The sequence below is a fragment of the Electrophorus electricus genome, unplaced genomic scaffold (genome assembly GCF_041902795.1).
Source record: "Electrophorus electricus isolate QZ-2024a unplaced genomic scaffold, ASM4190279v1 Scaffold38, whole genome shotgun sequence".
NCBI lineage: Eukaryota > Metazoa > Chordata > Actinopteri > Gymnotiformes > Gymnotidae > Electrophorus > Electrophorus electricus.
In genome coordinates, this window is record NW_027658671.1 from 1275802 (window position 1) to 1290273 (window position 14472).

Here is a 14472-nt window from a genome sequence, read left to right on the forward strand (position 1 = left end):
TTAGTGTACATGTTTACTGTTTTGATGCTCCACATTAGATAAGCTGTTATCTACTAGTAAAACATACACAAGCATATTAGCATGTGATAACTCACACACTGTATAAGGGATGCAGCAAGTTATTTCTGTGCAAATGTTTTAATATTTCTGTTCTCCATTTTGTGAAAGCTGTGGACAGCAGAGCTGCAGAGTGGATGTCTACAACTACCTCTCTGTTAATCTGAGCCCTACTATGACCGACAGTCTACACACTTACTTTAAGGTCTGTCACGTCACACACCCTCTTTGGATAACGCTTCATTACTGTGTTGTAAAGGAGAGAATACAGTTATGACATGCTGCCATTTTGATTTTATCACTCTCAATGAAAGGGTCTCTTTCTTTTTTCAGCCAACACTACTTGAGCGTTTTTGTGTGTGAAGTAGGCTGCGAGGCAACTGAAGAGGTGGAGTTTTTCACACTGCCACAGTGAGTCTCGTCTGACGTAGATGACCTTAAAGAATGAGTTTTAAACCAGTCCAACACACACACCCTCCTCCACTCACACACACTTCCAGTCCTTAAGTCACTTTTCCTCTTGGAACAGTATTCTCATCCTCCACATTAAGCGGTTTGACATGCTGGGCCAAAAGCTCTCAGACGTGATGGACGTCCCGTCCGAGCTGGATCTCTCTGCCCTTCCTGGGGTGGCTTCTCTCAGACAGCAGTCGAGGTGAGCTCGTACCATCAACCCGTGCCCACATACTTCTCTGTCCACCCATTCCCATTTAGCTACAAAATGCTGACTGAATGGCTTTGTGGTTTGTCCTCAGTGGAGCAGCGGGAACCCAGGAAAAACCCCAAGAAAAGCAAAATGATAAACTGGGGGAAAACTCCAGTCCCCAGCCAGGTAGAGTTGTGCCATTTTCTTTCAGTGGAGTGATAATATGGCTGTGTATAAGTATCTGCCATAATGACTAAGTTCTTTTAATCCATCAGTAGTAAATGAGAGAGGAGAAGGACAGGGAGCTAGAAGACAGCACGTAAGCCCACCGGTGAGGAGAGAGAGAGACCAAAAAGAAGAGAGATACAGGCTGAGAGAGACACAGAGACAGAATGAGAGAGAATGAAAGAGGCCTGTTAATACAGAGATGGGGTTTCAACGATCCATGATGCATTTTCAGTTAATCGTATGAAAAAAACAGATGTAGTTGTTGGTTGCAGGAATGTGCACCCACCTACAGACTCCTGGCTGTGGTTTCTCATTTAGGTGACAGCATTTAGGTGGTCTTGCTCTAAGAGCCATCAGACCTCTACAACTTGTCCAGAATGCAGCAGCATGACTGGTCTTCAGTCTTCAAAGGTTCACACATTACTCCATTGCTGCGCTCCCTTCACTGGCTTCCAGTAGCTGCCTGCATCAGATTTACAAACTTAATGTTAACCTACAAAGCCAAAAATGGACCAGTCCCTCAATACATGATGTCAATGGTAAAAGTCTGATCTGTACCTCGAGTACTTCGAACCTCAAGTACGGCTCGCCTTGAAACACCATGCTTCAAGTGTCATGGAAGAGAAGCATGGAGACTATTCTCTGTCCTGTATCCTAGATGGTGGAACAAATGTCCGCTTGCTCTCTGGACAGCAGAGTCCCTTGCAATCTTCAAACGCAGACTGAAGACCCATCTATTTGTGGAATATTTAAATGAACACTTTCCATGCTCCTATGCTGACTAACTGAAACTCTAGTACTTATTATAGGGTATTGTTTTTTGCACTGATGCTGACTAAAGGAAGCTCTAGTGCTTATTGTTTATTGCACCGATTGTTGTCTGAGAGAGATTATATGTATTTTGCACTTCTAGGCATCACATTAATATACTGTATTCTACTGTATGCTAATATACTGTATTCTAGTTCATTGGTATCTAACCTACTATACTGGCTAGAATGTTTTCATTCTATGAGTAAACGACAACAGTACTTTTGTAAGTCGTTCTCGATAATAGCCTCCGCCAAATGCCATAAATATACACACGACTGTCTCGTTTTATCGTGATTAAAATATGCTACTTACGGGACTGGGTTACGGATGTTTTGCTCTATAGCCAAGTTATAAATATCTTGCTTTCTCTCAAGGGCAGGGCTTAAATGTCCACATAAAGCGCCAGTGTTCGGTCGATTTCTATTACCTACGGAGCGGTGCAACCACGTGTTAACACACAGGTACAACAATCACCATCAGGTCAGGTTTCTGGTGGACCCGCGTAGTTCTTTTCGATGTTGTGCTTAACCATAACATAAAAAGTAAAATGACATTTCGACAAAACAGGATACATCGAATAACCAGAATACTGGTTACCTTTTCGTTAATATTGATGTTAAACTGAACCACACGCCAGCAGTTCGACCCTCCTCACATTGTGGGCCAAGCCAGTAATAAAGCTAACATTACTTCGCCCACGTCTTCTTGATACTTCTGTGTTCATTTGGCCAGTGACATGTTAATTACTTAAAATTAAACTAATCGTATTATTTATTGATCTTAAACAAACTAAACTAACGTTAACTAATTAATATATCGTAATGTGAAGGTAACCTAAATTTCACCGTAGCCTATGCTGCTTTCCTCCTGTTATAACTACATTAACCGATTAGCCTTCAGTTAGCTAACGGTAGGTGGCTAAAACTTGCCATGATACAAAATCGTCAGAAATGGCACTAAAACACAATGTAAACATAGAAAATTCCAGTAATGGCGAGGCTATTCTGTCCCCTTTTATTAACAAGGGTCACCAATATGATTAATTATTTTTCAATGATTCATGTGAAAATCCATTTTTGTTCTGCTTTGTTTCTTTCTGTTAGATCACTGCCTTTGGTCTAGCGCTAGCTAGGCTAGCCAGCTAGCTAACTATTCAACGAAACTTTGAGTACACAAACGCTATGGTAAAAACCTGTGGTAAAAATGCCAAAACGTGAAGTAAAATGTTAACTGGAGATGGTAAATGTCATTAATGCATCAAACTGTATGACCGAAGGATAAACTTGTAGCTATGTCGTTATGACCAGCTGTATGTCAAATGACCCAGTATGAACCAGAATTAGCTAGCTAGGTTAACTCTATATCTTGCTAGCTAGCTGATTTTGTGTATCGTTTAATTGAGGGGCAAGTCTGCAAAAATGAATGTTAGGCAAGACTGTAGTCACAATCCATATTGTGAGAGACACATTCCCCCCAGATATTCAGATATGCTCAAATTAGCCCGCCCCCCTCCCCTTTATATCGAGGTAATACATTTAAATATTCCACTCACCAGCTGTGTTAGGATGCATCAGTGTTCTCATCTGCTAATGATTCACTTTTTATTATAACACTCACTATTACTGACTATCTAACGCTTGATTTGCAGGAAAAGGCAACCTTAACGTCAATACGGCCTTTCGCGCTGAAACTGTAGTTGTAGAAATAAATATTTTACTTAAAAGTGTCAGTAATTGTGTTAAGTGGAAACAGACATTTTTGGTGAGAATGGGTCAGTTTGTAAATGCGAAATCAATCAACCATTACTACTGACTTTAGCTTATCATGTCTAAGTTTCCTGGAAAGTTAAATAGTCACACATTCATGCAGTGTTCATCAATGGTCTCGGTCATATTCAGACAACGTTAATGTTTTTAGATTTCGTTCTATACTTTTTATTTCCTGTTCACTCTGGTTCATTCAGAAAGTATGAGGATGTTGACAGGTCAGGGAGAGTGGGTGATATGGATGTGAGTGAGAAAAGGAGCAAATATTGATGGTTAAGACCAAGTAATGACGGTAAGGAGAAGGTAAAAGCTGCTCGTTGCCTGGACAGAACTTTGGAAACCAGTCGTCGTTCTGAGAAAAACATAGCAAGTTACAAATTTGTCCAGTAGAAAGAAATTAAACAATAAGAAATATGTGTCTATGTGTGTTAGAGGAGCAGTGGTTAATAAAAAGATCAAATATGTAGACACATTTCTACATTTGTACTGGGGGCCCTCTTGAGGTAATAAAATGATATTGTATCAGAAAAGTGTGGATGGTCCGGAATAAACTGGTTTCATAGAGGAAAGACCTCTCTAGGCCTCAGCATAAATTATGTCTTTAAATTTGTGTATTTGATATTCGGGGAAATGAGGAGGAGCATGGAGGCTACATGATGGCTTTTTCGCTTTTATGGTTTTATTTATTTTTTCTTGTTTTTTGTTTTGTTATCATTTCTTTACTGTTTGACTACATGATGACTTTCTTTGTTTTAGTCTTCTTCTATTTGATTGACATTAGGTCATTTTTGTTTAAGGTAGAGGCTGGATAAAATGTTTAGCATGACCATTCATGGTGATGCAGTAGATTTCGTTCTAAATTAGAGCGATGGTAATACTGTCTTGTCTTGCTGGGTAAGGATATAAATTCAGCTCCTACTTGATGGCGGTTTATGTTTTTATTTTATTTTATCCAATTTTGTTTTTTGTTCCTACTTATCTCGCATTTCCCAGTTACTTTTGTTGTTTTCTTTTACTGTGCTTTATACATTATGTCTAATCATCCAGTGTACCGAATCAGCACAGCAAGAGAACCTTCCTGACTTCCTAGATGGTTAGGAATGTATTAGTGAGCTCACATACAGTAGTTCATATCAATAGGTTACAGTTACTCACAGTATTAGTAAAATTATGAAGTGTAATATCTTAGTAGAAGGAACAACTCAACTATCCTGCCCCATGCCTGATGATGATTAGATAGGGTCTCTGCTGGCAGAGATAGCCACCTTGGACACAACGTATAGGTAAGAAGGAATGAAAGGTTGGGGATAGTCAATTAACCAATTGAGTTATATTAAGTATATAAACAAACTATTAAAACACTATCAAAAAAATATATCGATAGATTGCAAACAAAAACGCTGACTATAATGGGTTCATGACAAAAGTCATGAAAGAGGGGAAATGAGGTAATAAAGATATCTTAAGCGGAAAAATACACTGGTAGAAACAATATGGACATCACTGGAAGAACCAATATGGGCATCCGGTGATATAGAATAGGATCGCCTTTAAAAAAAAAAAAAAGTAGTTCAGGTAGAACATAATGGTACCAAGAACCGGTTGGTGTAAGTATTGAATATCAATTTGCAAACACTGAATAATGTATGGTTTGGAGAACAATATTGGAACCTGGACAAGTATTATGAAAAAATAAAAATGGTTATGTAAGGGTCCTTGAAGAAAATGTATAAAAGATGTGCCCACCTGAGACTATTAGACATTCTCCTGTCAATGCCTCATTTGTAACATTGAGCTCAGAATAAAGACAGGACCAGCAGTTCTCTTCAATTATTTCAAAGTCTGGATCTTTATTTCTATTGAATTGAATTGTGTATTGACTAAACAGTGTTGAACTTAGGAAGCTCTAGGAACGAAACTTTCTTTAGTCATCCTACAGGAAACAGGTGGATAGAAAAGGACAGAAACAGCAATATCACAGGCTGACTAATTTACTGATTATATTTAAAATTGCATTCATTCAAAATTTCTCCTCCCAAAGTAAAAGAATGGTGTCTCCAATCCTTAGAGTTCTGAATGTCAGAGGTTGGTGAACAAGTGCTCAACCATGGATGGCATTGCAAGGCTCCCCCCATTGGCAATGCACAAAAGCTGCTTCCAGCAGGGTTGGGTTGAAGTAACAGCAAAATGTAATAAAAACGCAAATGAACTTGATTCTTTAGTGCTCTGGTGAAGCAATTTTTAATCTATTGATGCAAGGTCCCTTGTGCTGTCATTGTACATTGTACATTGTGTATATAATCATAATATACATATATTGTACATACATTGTTAATATATTTTTGTACATACATAGAATATATATATTTATCTGTATATATATTTTTTTCTCTATGCACCCCTGGTTCTCTTCCTCAGTTTGGACAGAGCACTCTCCACCATTTCACTGCGTGTTATACTGTGTATGACTATGTATGTGACGAATAAACCAAACTTGAACTTGAACAGTGTGCACTTAAAAAAGGGATCCTCGCGATTCTTTTCCAGCTGTTTGTCTTGGTTTTATTTGATAATGTTTCTCTCATCAATTATGCAAAATATATGTATTGAATTCTGTTAAAATTATTATAATAAATGCATTTATCTATTATATTTACACATTTGTTCTGTGTCTGAACAGGCAGGGTATGGATTCATATACTTTGACATTTCCCAGATCTATAAACAAATCTCACATACAAGACTGCACCTTTTGCAAAATTGTATACTTGTTTTTGTATCTGGAGTAAGCAGAATTAATGCCGTAGGTCACAGAAGACCTGTCTTTTTTGTGTGTTTGCTTTAACAGAGACCTCTTGTGGTGACTTGTCACAACTACGGCAAGAGGCAGTCGCAGACGAGCTCTTGGACGCCAAAGATCACAATAGCTTGGACTTTCATGTTCTATTTGTGCTTTATTATGCGTACAGTAGTTGTGGCATGTTTTATTTTTCCTTTCATAGCATCTCATAACATAGTAAAGTGAATAGTGGGAAAGTGGAACAAAAGAAAGGCATTAACATTGGGTCCCATGACAGTGTTGCAGTAAAGAAAGGAAAATAGGACATAGCTCACATTTCTTTTCAAGTAGCTCTCTCTCTCTATCTATCTATCTATCTATCTATCTATCTATCTATCTATCTATCTATCTATCTATCTATCTATCTATCTATCTATCTATCTATCTATCTATCTATCTATCTATCTATCTATCTATCTATCTATCTATCTATCTATCTATCTATCTATCTATCTATCTCTTGCTGTCCCAGACAAATTGGGACACATGTCTGTGCTACTGGTTTAGGGTTAGGATTAGGGTTTGGTTAGCGTAGGGTTAGGGTTAGTTTTGTTTGTTTTTTTTTTTAACAATACCCATATTTTTATACATTATATATTTTCTATATTTTAATGTTGATTGTTTTGGTTCTGTATAAATTAAAAAAGTTTTTATGCTGCATTTGGCCTCAATTAATGTATTTTAAACATATTAGATGTGAGTCCTTGACCAGCATGTCAATAAAGCTACATCCAGTTGCTCTTATCACAGTGTGTTCAGTTCTTCTTGAAAGGGTAACATCGCAATTCTAAATTGTATTACAGTAAACCAAAGATTAAAGATTATTTGGTTGTACTATTCTATTGATCCTATAGTCAGTGGCTATCAATAAGAAATGATCAAGCACAGTTTTATTGGGTGTATGTCTGGAAAGAGAACTATAGGTCCCGGCGAGATTTTTGGTTCAAGATTAATCATCATGCAAATGATTGTGATTAACGCTTTGTCTGTTTAATTAAACTATTATACTATAAACCTAATATTTTAATAGGGCTGACAACTTTCTAGATCCGATTACTACACGTGTGTGAAGTACAGGTGCTGTAGCTATACAAAATACAAATGTCCACAGTAGCCTAATTATAATATATGCATCCAAAATAAACACCAGAAGCCTGGACTAATGCTAATGTACATAAGTGCATTAAATCTAGGTAGGACTGTTCGATAGGTAGGATAACAAAACACTTGTCCCGCCATACAAAAGAAATGAGAGCGTGATAAGGACTCCAAGTCGCCACCAGATGGCGCCCGAAACCGCTTAAATGTATTCCAGTCGGAGATGCCTTTTACCTTAACATGCCAGGATACACACTCACTGGATGTTTAATCTTTCTAATGGGTCAGCTATATTTTTATAGTCAGGAAAGATTTTTTATTATTATTAATCAGTTAAGTAATTCAAGCTGTTGCATTTTGGTGAGGTGAGGGAATATTGCATAACCCTGTACTAGCCAAATAATTAGATTTGATGTGCTATTTTGTGGATTAATACCATACCTGGCATGGTTTTAATGGCACATGGTCAATACTTGCTGTCAAAATACAGAGGTTCATAAGAACCTCCTTCCTTCATAAGGAGACTCCTGTTTTTGAAACTGTTTCGCGCTAACACCACTGTTTCTGCACACTAGCTCTTACTGCTTTTTTGCAACGTTTATTCTTCGCCGTTAGCGATAGTTTTATCTGTGAGAAGTGTAGATGAATTGCTGTTCTGTGACGTGGGAGACGAGGCAGGATGCAAAGACGAGCCATGGTTCACATGAGACAGATGTTTATTAACACACAAAACAAAATGAAACCAAACGCGAAGAACATTAAGCACTAACATCGGAGGCTCGTCGCTTTCAGAGTCCTCTGACCTGGTCTATAAACCACAGGAAGGATCCTCATGGCGGGCCTCCTCCACCTCCACTGATGGATCCTCAGAGCGGTCGGATTCGGTGTCTGACCTGAGGCCGACGTCAACATACTCCTCACTCCTGCTGTAATCCTCCTGGTAGTCTGTGGGGGGATAGTAGGACCCTGCAGAGTCTGACCCTGGATATTGGTAGTCGTAATCGTACGGGTCCCGGTAATCCAGTGAAGGTAGGCAGGACTCTGCAGCATCTGATCCTGGACCACCACCAGGGCCCCCCCAAAATCCTCCAGAGATACTCTCCCCCGATGTGATGACAGGGAGTGTTCCCACAAGTATGGAGGATTCTCCTGCATGGGTTGGGTAGAAGCAGCTACACTGCTTCTTCCCCTTTTTCTTCTTTCCCTTGGCTCGAGGCAACCTTCAACGGTCGGTGTTCCTGTGACGTGAAGCCGGATGCAAAGATGAGCTGTGGTTCAGATGCCACAGACGTTTATTATCATACAGAACAAGACAAAACCAAACATGAAGAACATTAAGCATTAACACTACTTAGAACATAACAGGCAGTCTTAAAACACAACAAAGCAGCATACATGGGGTCAAACACTGACAAACAACAACAAAACAAGGGTTTAAATATGTGTGCTCACAATTAAAAGAACTATAGACAGATGCTGGTTCACTCCTAACATCTGCAAATTAAAATACAAGTTGGTTATTTCTCAAAAAGGACTGAAGCTCTTCCTCTGTCAGTGAAGCACCCTGGTAGTGTTCTCATATGTGGCGATGGAAGTGACGTCCATGTAAATAGGTGTTTAATCACTGCCATGTGCTACTTGGAAAAGAAATGTATCTTTTAGTATGAACAATGTTGGGGATAAAGAATGGGGACTTGTACATCTCCAATAGCGATTAGAAGACAATAACTGACACTAGGACACCTCATCTAAATATGTTGACTTGACAAGTATAGTATTATTCATGTTATAAATCTATGGGATAAAAATATGGAAAAAGTGTTTTAACAAGAACACCAGAGGGGGCATTTACTATTTTGTGGAGAATAAAAAATGGCTCATTTTAATGGGTTAAATTTTTTTTAATTCTTTTACAGAGAGGGAAGGGTGAAAGGACTGAGAAAGAAGGTTAGCACCTGCCAACCGGTGCTGGGAGTAGGCCTCACTCACCTGTCATGCACAAGAGACCTGCAGTCCCAGGGCACAGTAAAGGCTAATTTACTCCCTACATATAAAAGCTTGTAAAACTTGTTTCTGTTAGAGTGCTCCTAGACTGAGGTACCTACATTCCCAAGTCTGAAAGGTGAGATTCTACCTGTGCACGTAGAAAATCAGGTAGGCTGTTTTTGTCCTGCTCTTCAGGATGGCTGGCTCAGTGCTTCTTGATACTTTTAAGTCACTGAATGACAACCAGCTCTGTCCTTCTCCCTCAGCTGTGTCACTGATATAGTGGCCTGTCGGAGTAGTCGGTGGTCCTTAGTCATTTAATAGTTTCTACTGCACGTGTATAAATAATGTCAGATTACTCACCATGGTCCATGCTGTCACCTAAATGAGAAACCACCGCCTGGAGTCTGTAGGTGCCAGTGGGTGCACATTCCTGCAACAAACAAATACATCTTTTTTTTCATACGATTAACTGAAAACGCATCACGGATCGAACGCCATCTCTGTATTAACAGGCCTCTTTCATTCTCTCTCATTCTGTCTCTGTGTCTCTCTCAGCTTGCATCTCTCTTCTTTTTGGTCTCTCTCTCTCCTCACCGGTAGGCTTACTTGCTGTCCTCTAGCTCCCTGTCCTTCTCCTCTCTCATTTACTACTGATGGGTTAAAAGAACTTAGTCATTATGGCAGATACTTATACACAGCCGTATTATCACTCCACTGTAAGAAAATGGCACAACTCTACCTGGCTGGGGACTGGAGTTTTCCCCCAGTTTATCATTTTGCATTTCTTGCGGTTTGTCCTGGGTTCCCGCTGCTCCACTGAGGACAAACCACAAAGCCATTCAGTCGGCATTTTGTAGCTAAATGGGAATGGGTGGACAGAGAAGTATGTGGGCACGGGTTGATGGTACGAGCTCACCTCGACTGCTGCCTGAGAGAAGCCACCCCAGGAAGGGCAGAGAGATCCAGCTCGGACGGGACGTCCATCACGTCTGAGAGCTTTTGGCCCAGCATGTCAAACCGCTTAAGGTGGAGGACGAAAATACTGTTCCAAGAGGAAAAGTGACTTAAGGACTGGAAGTGTGTGTGAGTGGAGGAGGGTGTGTGTGTTGGACTGGTTTAAAACTCATTCTTTAAGGTCATCTACGTCAGACGAGACTCACCGTGGCAGTGTGAAAAACTCCACCTCTTCAGTTGCCTCGCAGCCTGCTTCACACTCACAAAAATGCTCCAGTAGTGTTGGCTGAAAAAAGAAAGAGACCCTTTCATTGAGAGTGATAAAATCAAAATGGTAGCATGTCATAACTGTATTCTCTCCTTTACAACACAGTAATGAAGCCTTATCCAAAGAGGGTGTGTGAGGTGACCAACCTTAAAGTAAGTGTGTAGGCTGTCGGTCGTAGCAGGGCTCAGATTTACAGAGAGGTGGTTGTAGACATCCACTCTGCAGCTCTGCTTTCCACAGCTTTCACAAAATGGAGAACAGAAATGTTACAACATTTGCACAGAAATAATCTCCTGCATCCCTTATACAGTGTGTGAGTTATCACATGCTAATTTGCTCAGTTTTACAAGTAGATAACATCTTATCTAATGTGAAGCATCAGAGCAGAAAACATTTCGAATGCTCAGTCCATGTCTGTTATGTTTTCCCAAACTCACACACACTCTGAGATTTGAAAGCTATGTGATGAATACAAGCTGAACTTGTGAGCATTTTAAATGTTCATATTTAAGTTATGTATGTTATGAAACTTTCATGAATACTTTAAACAGAGATGTCCGGAGAAAGCGCCTACTCTCGGTGAGAAAATGTACTTTAAACAAACATGTTAAGACTGGTTAAGACCAGTCCATTAACACAAAGGAGATATGCAACAGTGATACCTAATTACCTGGTGCATGTGAGCACAGACTTGATATGAAACTCAAAGTTTGCCACAGGGCAGATGTAAGAGAAGAAAGAGGCCCTGAGTCTCTCTCCCTCCTCTTTCAGCTGCAGTAAGCAGAGCATCAGGAACTCATGAGCATCCTGTGGAGGACAGCACAGGAGAACATCAGAGGAGGATTTGCTCCTGGACTTCAACAGCAGCACGGTGAGAAAACAAAGGTGGCCGTGTGCAGTTCCTGCAGGGTACTGCGTGAGGTTCTGATGTGTTCTGAATGGCTGAGGGGGCCATTTAGCTGGACCTGTTCATAGTCCTCTTCGAATGCAGGGCAGCGGGCTGAAACACACTCAAGCAGGGCTCCCAGGAGCTGCACCTTCTGCTTTGTGCTGCGAGTGGTGAGTTGGGCCTGCTGCAGATCTGAAAAACATCTACACACAGCAACAGGGAGACCAAGTGGTTTATATCTCTGAGCATCACAGCACCTCCTTAAGCACTCATGATTAAACAGTTCATTTAGACCCATGTGAAGCCTCTGGTTCTGAACGGGTACCTGAGCATCTGGCAACTAGAAGGATCCGTCAAGCAGGATGACTGAGCTCTGATGGGTCTCCAGAAGCAGGAGATACTCAGTAGGCACTGCAGAGTGGCGTTCATATAGCAGCTGTTCCCAATGTTGGGAAACCTAACAGGTCATCCATGTTAAAAATAGATTTAGTGCAGAAGCTCTGAAACATCCAGGCCACTACATGTCAGTATAATGGCTGTTTCATAATGTGAAGAAGAACTGCTAAATGACTTACTGTTCATTTAATTACAATATGTTTGTATTTGTATAGGAGAAAAAGACTGAGCTTCACCTGTGTAAACTGTAAAATCATCTACTCTTAATAGGCTGTGTAGTAAAACGCGGTGTGTATTCTCGTCTTTACCCGAGCTGCCGAATGTTGAGGTGTTCGACAGCGGAATGGATGGGGGTGTGGCCTTGGCCCTCACCCTGACCAATCTGACGCATCCTTTTACTCCTGAGGACGTGCAGCAGCTGTCGCAATAAATTCCGCGGCTGAACACGAGTGTCTGCCTGCATCAGAACAGCCGGAAACCTGAGAGACAGAAAAGAAGGGAGAGATGAATACAGAGTGGCCAGTTATGCACAAAATGTTCACATAACAACCCTTAGACAGATAAAGGTGTGAAGAATGAAAAATACAATGATGTTTTTTCTCGTTTTATGCCCTAAGGAAGTTACAATGGCAGTGCCATTGGGTAACCACCATGCCACACTTTTCTCTGCCACGAAGATGAATTTTGATAATGTACCCACCTCTCAATGCGCACGGAGTCCACATCTTTATCTGCAGCCTCTGTATAGAGAACAGAAACTTGGAGTAAATGTCCTTAACCAAAAACAGACTATGCATTTGAACAACATGATCAAATCTGCTGAGCTCTAACCAGGAACAATCACTGCTGTAGTCCTGAGCGACTCATATGAGGAGGAGGAGGAGGCTTGACCAGGAAGGCACGACTGGGTAGAAGAGGCATTGTGGGATATGTCCACAGGTGAAAAGGAAGAAGCAGTACTGAAGATCAGGGACCCCTCAGAGGAAGAGGGGCAAGAAGTGGAGGTGGTCACATTCGCGGCGTGACCGTCTAATGCCACGCAGGAGTCAGACACTTTGGAGGATGAGATTATGTGTCTCCACCAACTTCTATTCGTTTTCTCCTTCTTTTTCTGTAGAAAAGCATTGTAGAAACGTATTGATTTGTATATGCAGTATTATCGCGACTTAGCGATATCTCGGTATTCTTACAATAATCTCATTTTGATTTAAAAAAAAACAAAACAAAACTTTTTAATCATCTGCATTTGCGCTATTTTTTTTACAGGAAAATGCTAATTAGTTACGCACTGTAACGGCCCCAGTGCCGCTGCTCAAGGAACAGGACGTACAGACTCGCTCCACGGAGACGTTTATTAACGATTATTAACATACGATACAGACACCGGCACTCACGTATAACACAAACTGTGACCGTGAACATGATCAACGACTGACAATAAGGCACACACTAACAAGGGTTTAAATACATACAAACATGACGAGTAAACCGATGCAGGTGTGTGCTGAACAACATAGGCAAGGTTACACACGAGACAGTCAACGAACAACTCCCAGTGCACGCGGCGGGCCATACCACGTGACCAGTGGAAGCGTTCCGTGACATGCACAATAAATCTTAATCCTTTTCAGATTATCGTATTTAAAATCGTTCCCAAAGTGTAGGAAAAAACATACATACCTTCATACACGAGCAAACACAGCCCATCCTGTTCGAATCTGTGATCTACTCGATTAGAGAATTAAGTAAAATATCAAATATGGTTTTTACAGGTCCTTTAACTGATATTCGCGATACAGCGCACCTCATTGTTTTGTTTTAAAACGGAGTTTTGACTCTTAGATGTTATGAATATGTATTATTTCGTCATTACTGATGCAAGTTCTCAGTTCTCATACGTTGTCACCCTCTTGAAAATAAATATTATTTACGTGTGTGTGTGTGTAAGCGTTTCAAACGTTAAGATTCTTTAACTTCCGCAGTATAGTTTGGTAAATTCAGGTAGCGTAATGTTTTTTCCTAAAATCCTCACTGTCTCGCCCTGTGGTAAGGAGAAATGTTCCAAATATGACAGGTTACGTTTTATCATAGATAACTGGCTACAAAGTTACATTTGCGCCCTAATTTCTCTAGACATACATCTATAAGCATTGTTACTTTAAAACGCAATTAGTCTTGCGCTCTGGCAAACGTGTGCACCTGTAAATAATTACAATTATTTTAATGTACAACTTATTTTATTGTATAACCACACTGTAAATAGAATCCATAAGAATGTATTCAAAGCCAGAGTTGTAACGTTCAATTATTTTTACAGGTAGCGGATTACTGTGCTTCTACTATCTCTTAGCAACAAGTGATTTTTTTTCCTTCAGTATGACATGTGGGATAGTTTAGGGAACCTGATTTTTTTGTTAGATAAATATGTGTGGGTTATGACCGTTAAAAAGACCTGAACAAAAAAAATGTTTGGATTTTTATTCGCTGTCACCTTTCATCACGGGCAACATAAAAAATCACACTACTGCA

At 40.2% G+C, this 14472-nt stretch overlaps 1 protein-coding gene across 1 annotated transcript; it reads right to left on the bottom strand.

The window, feature by feature from the left end:
• Positions 1–10617: 10617 nt before the first annotated feature.
• On the bottom strand, positions 10618–13516 carry LOC145655870 (uncharacterized). The gene is made up of 8 exons (XM_081709335.1): positions 13475–13516; positions 12775–13054; positions 12644–12683; positions 12252–12422; positions 11873–12004; positions 11329–11750; positions 10805–10898; positions 10618–10676 (listed from the first exon to the last, which is right to left on the bottom strand). Exons 1-6 carry the CDS (start codon positions 13514–13516, stop codon positions 11516–11518), a joined length of 900 nt encoding a protein of 299 aa, XP_081565461.1. The 3' UTR covers positions 10618–10676; positions 10805–10898; positions 11329–11515.
• Positions 13517–14472: the final 956 nt, after the last annotated feature.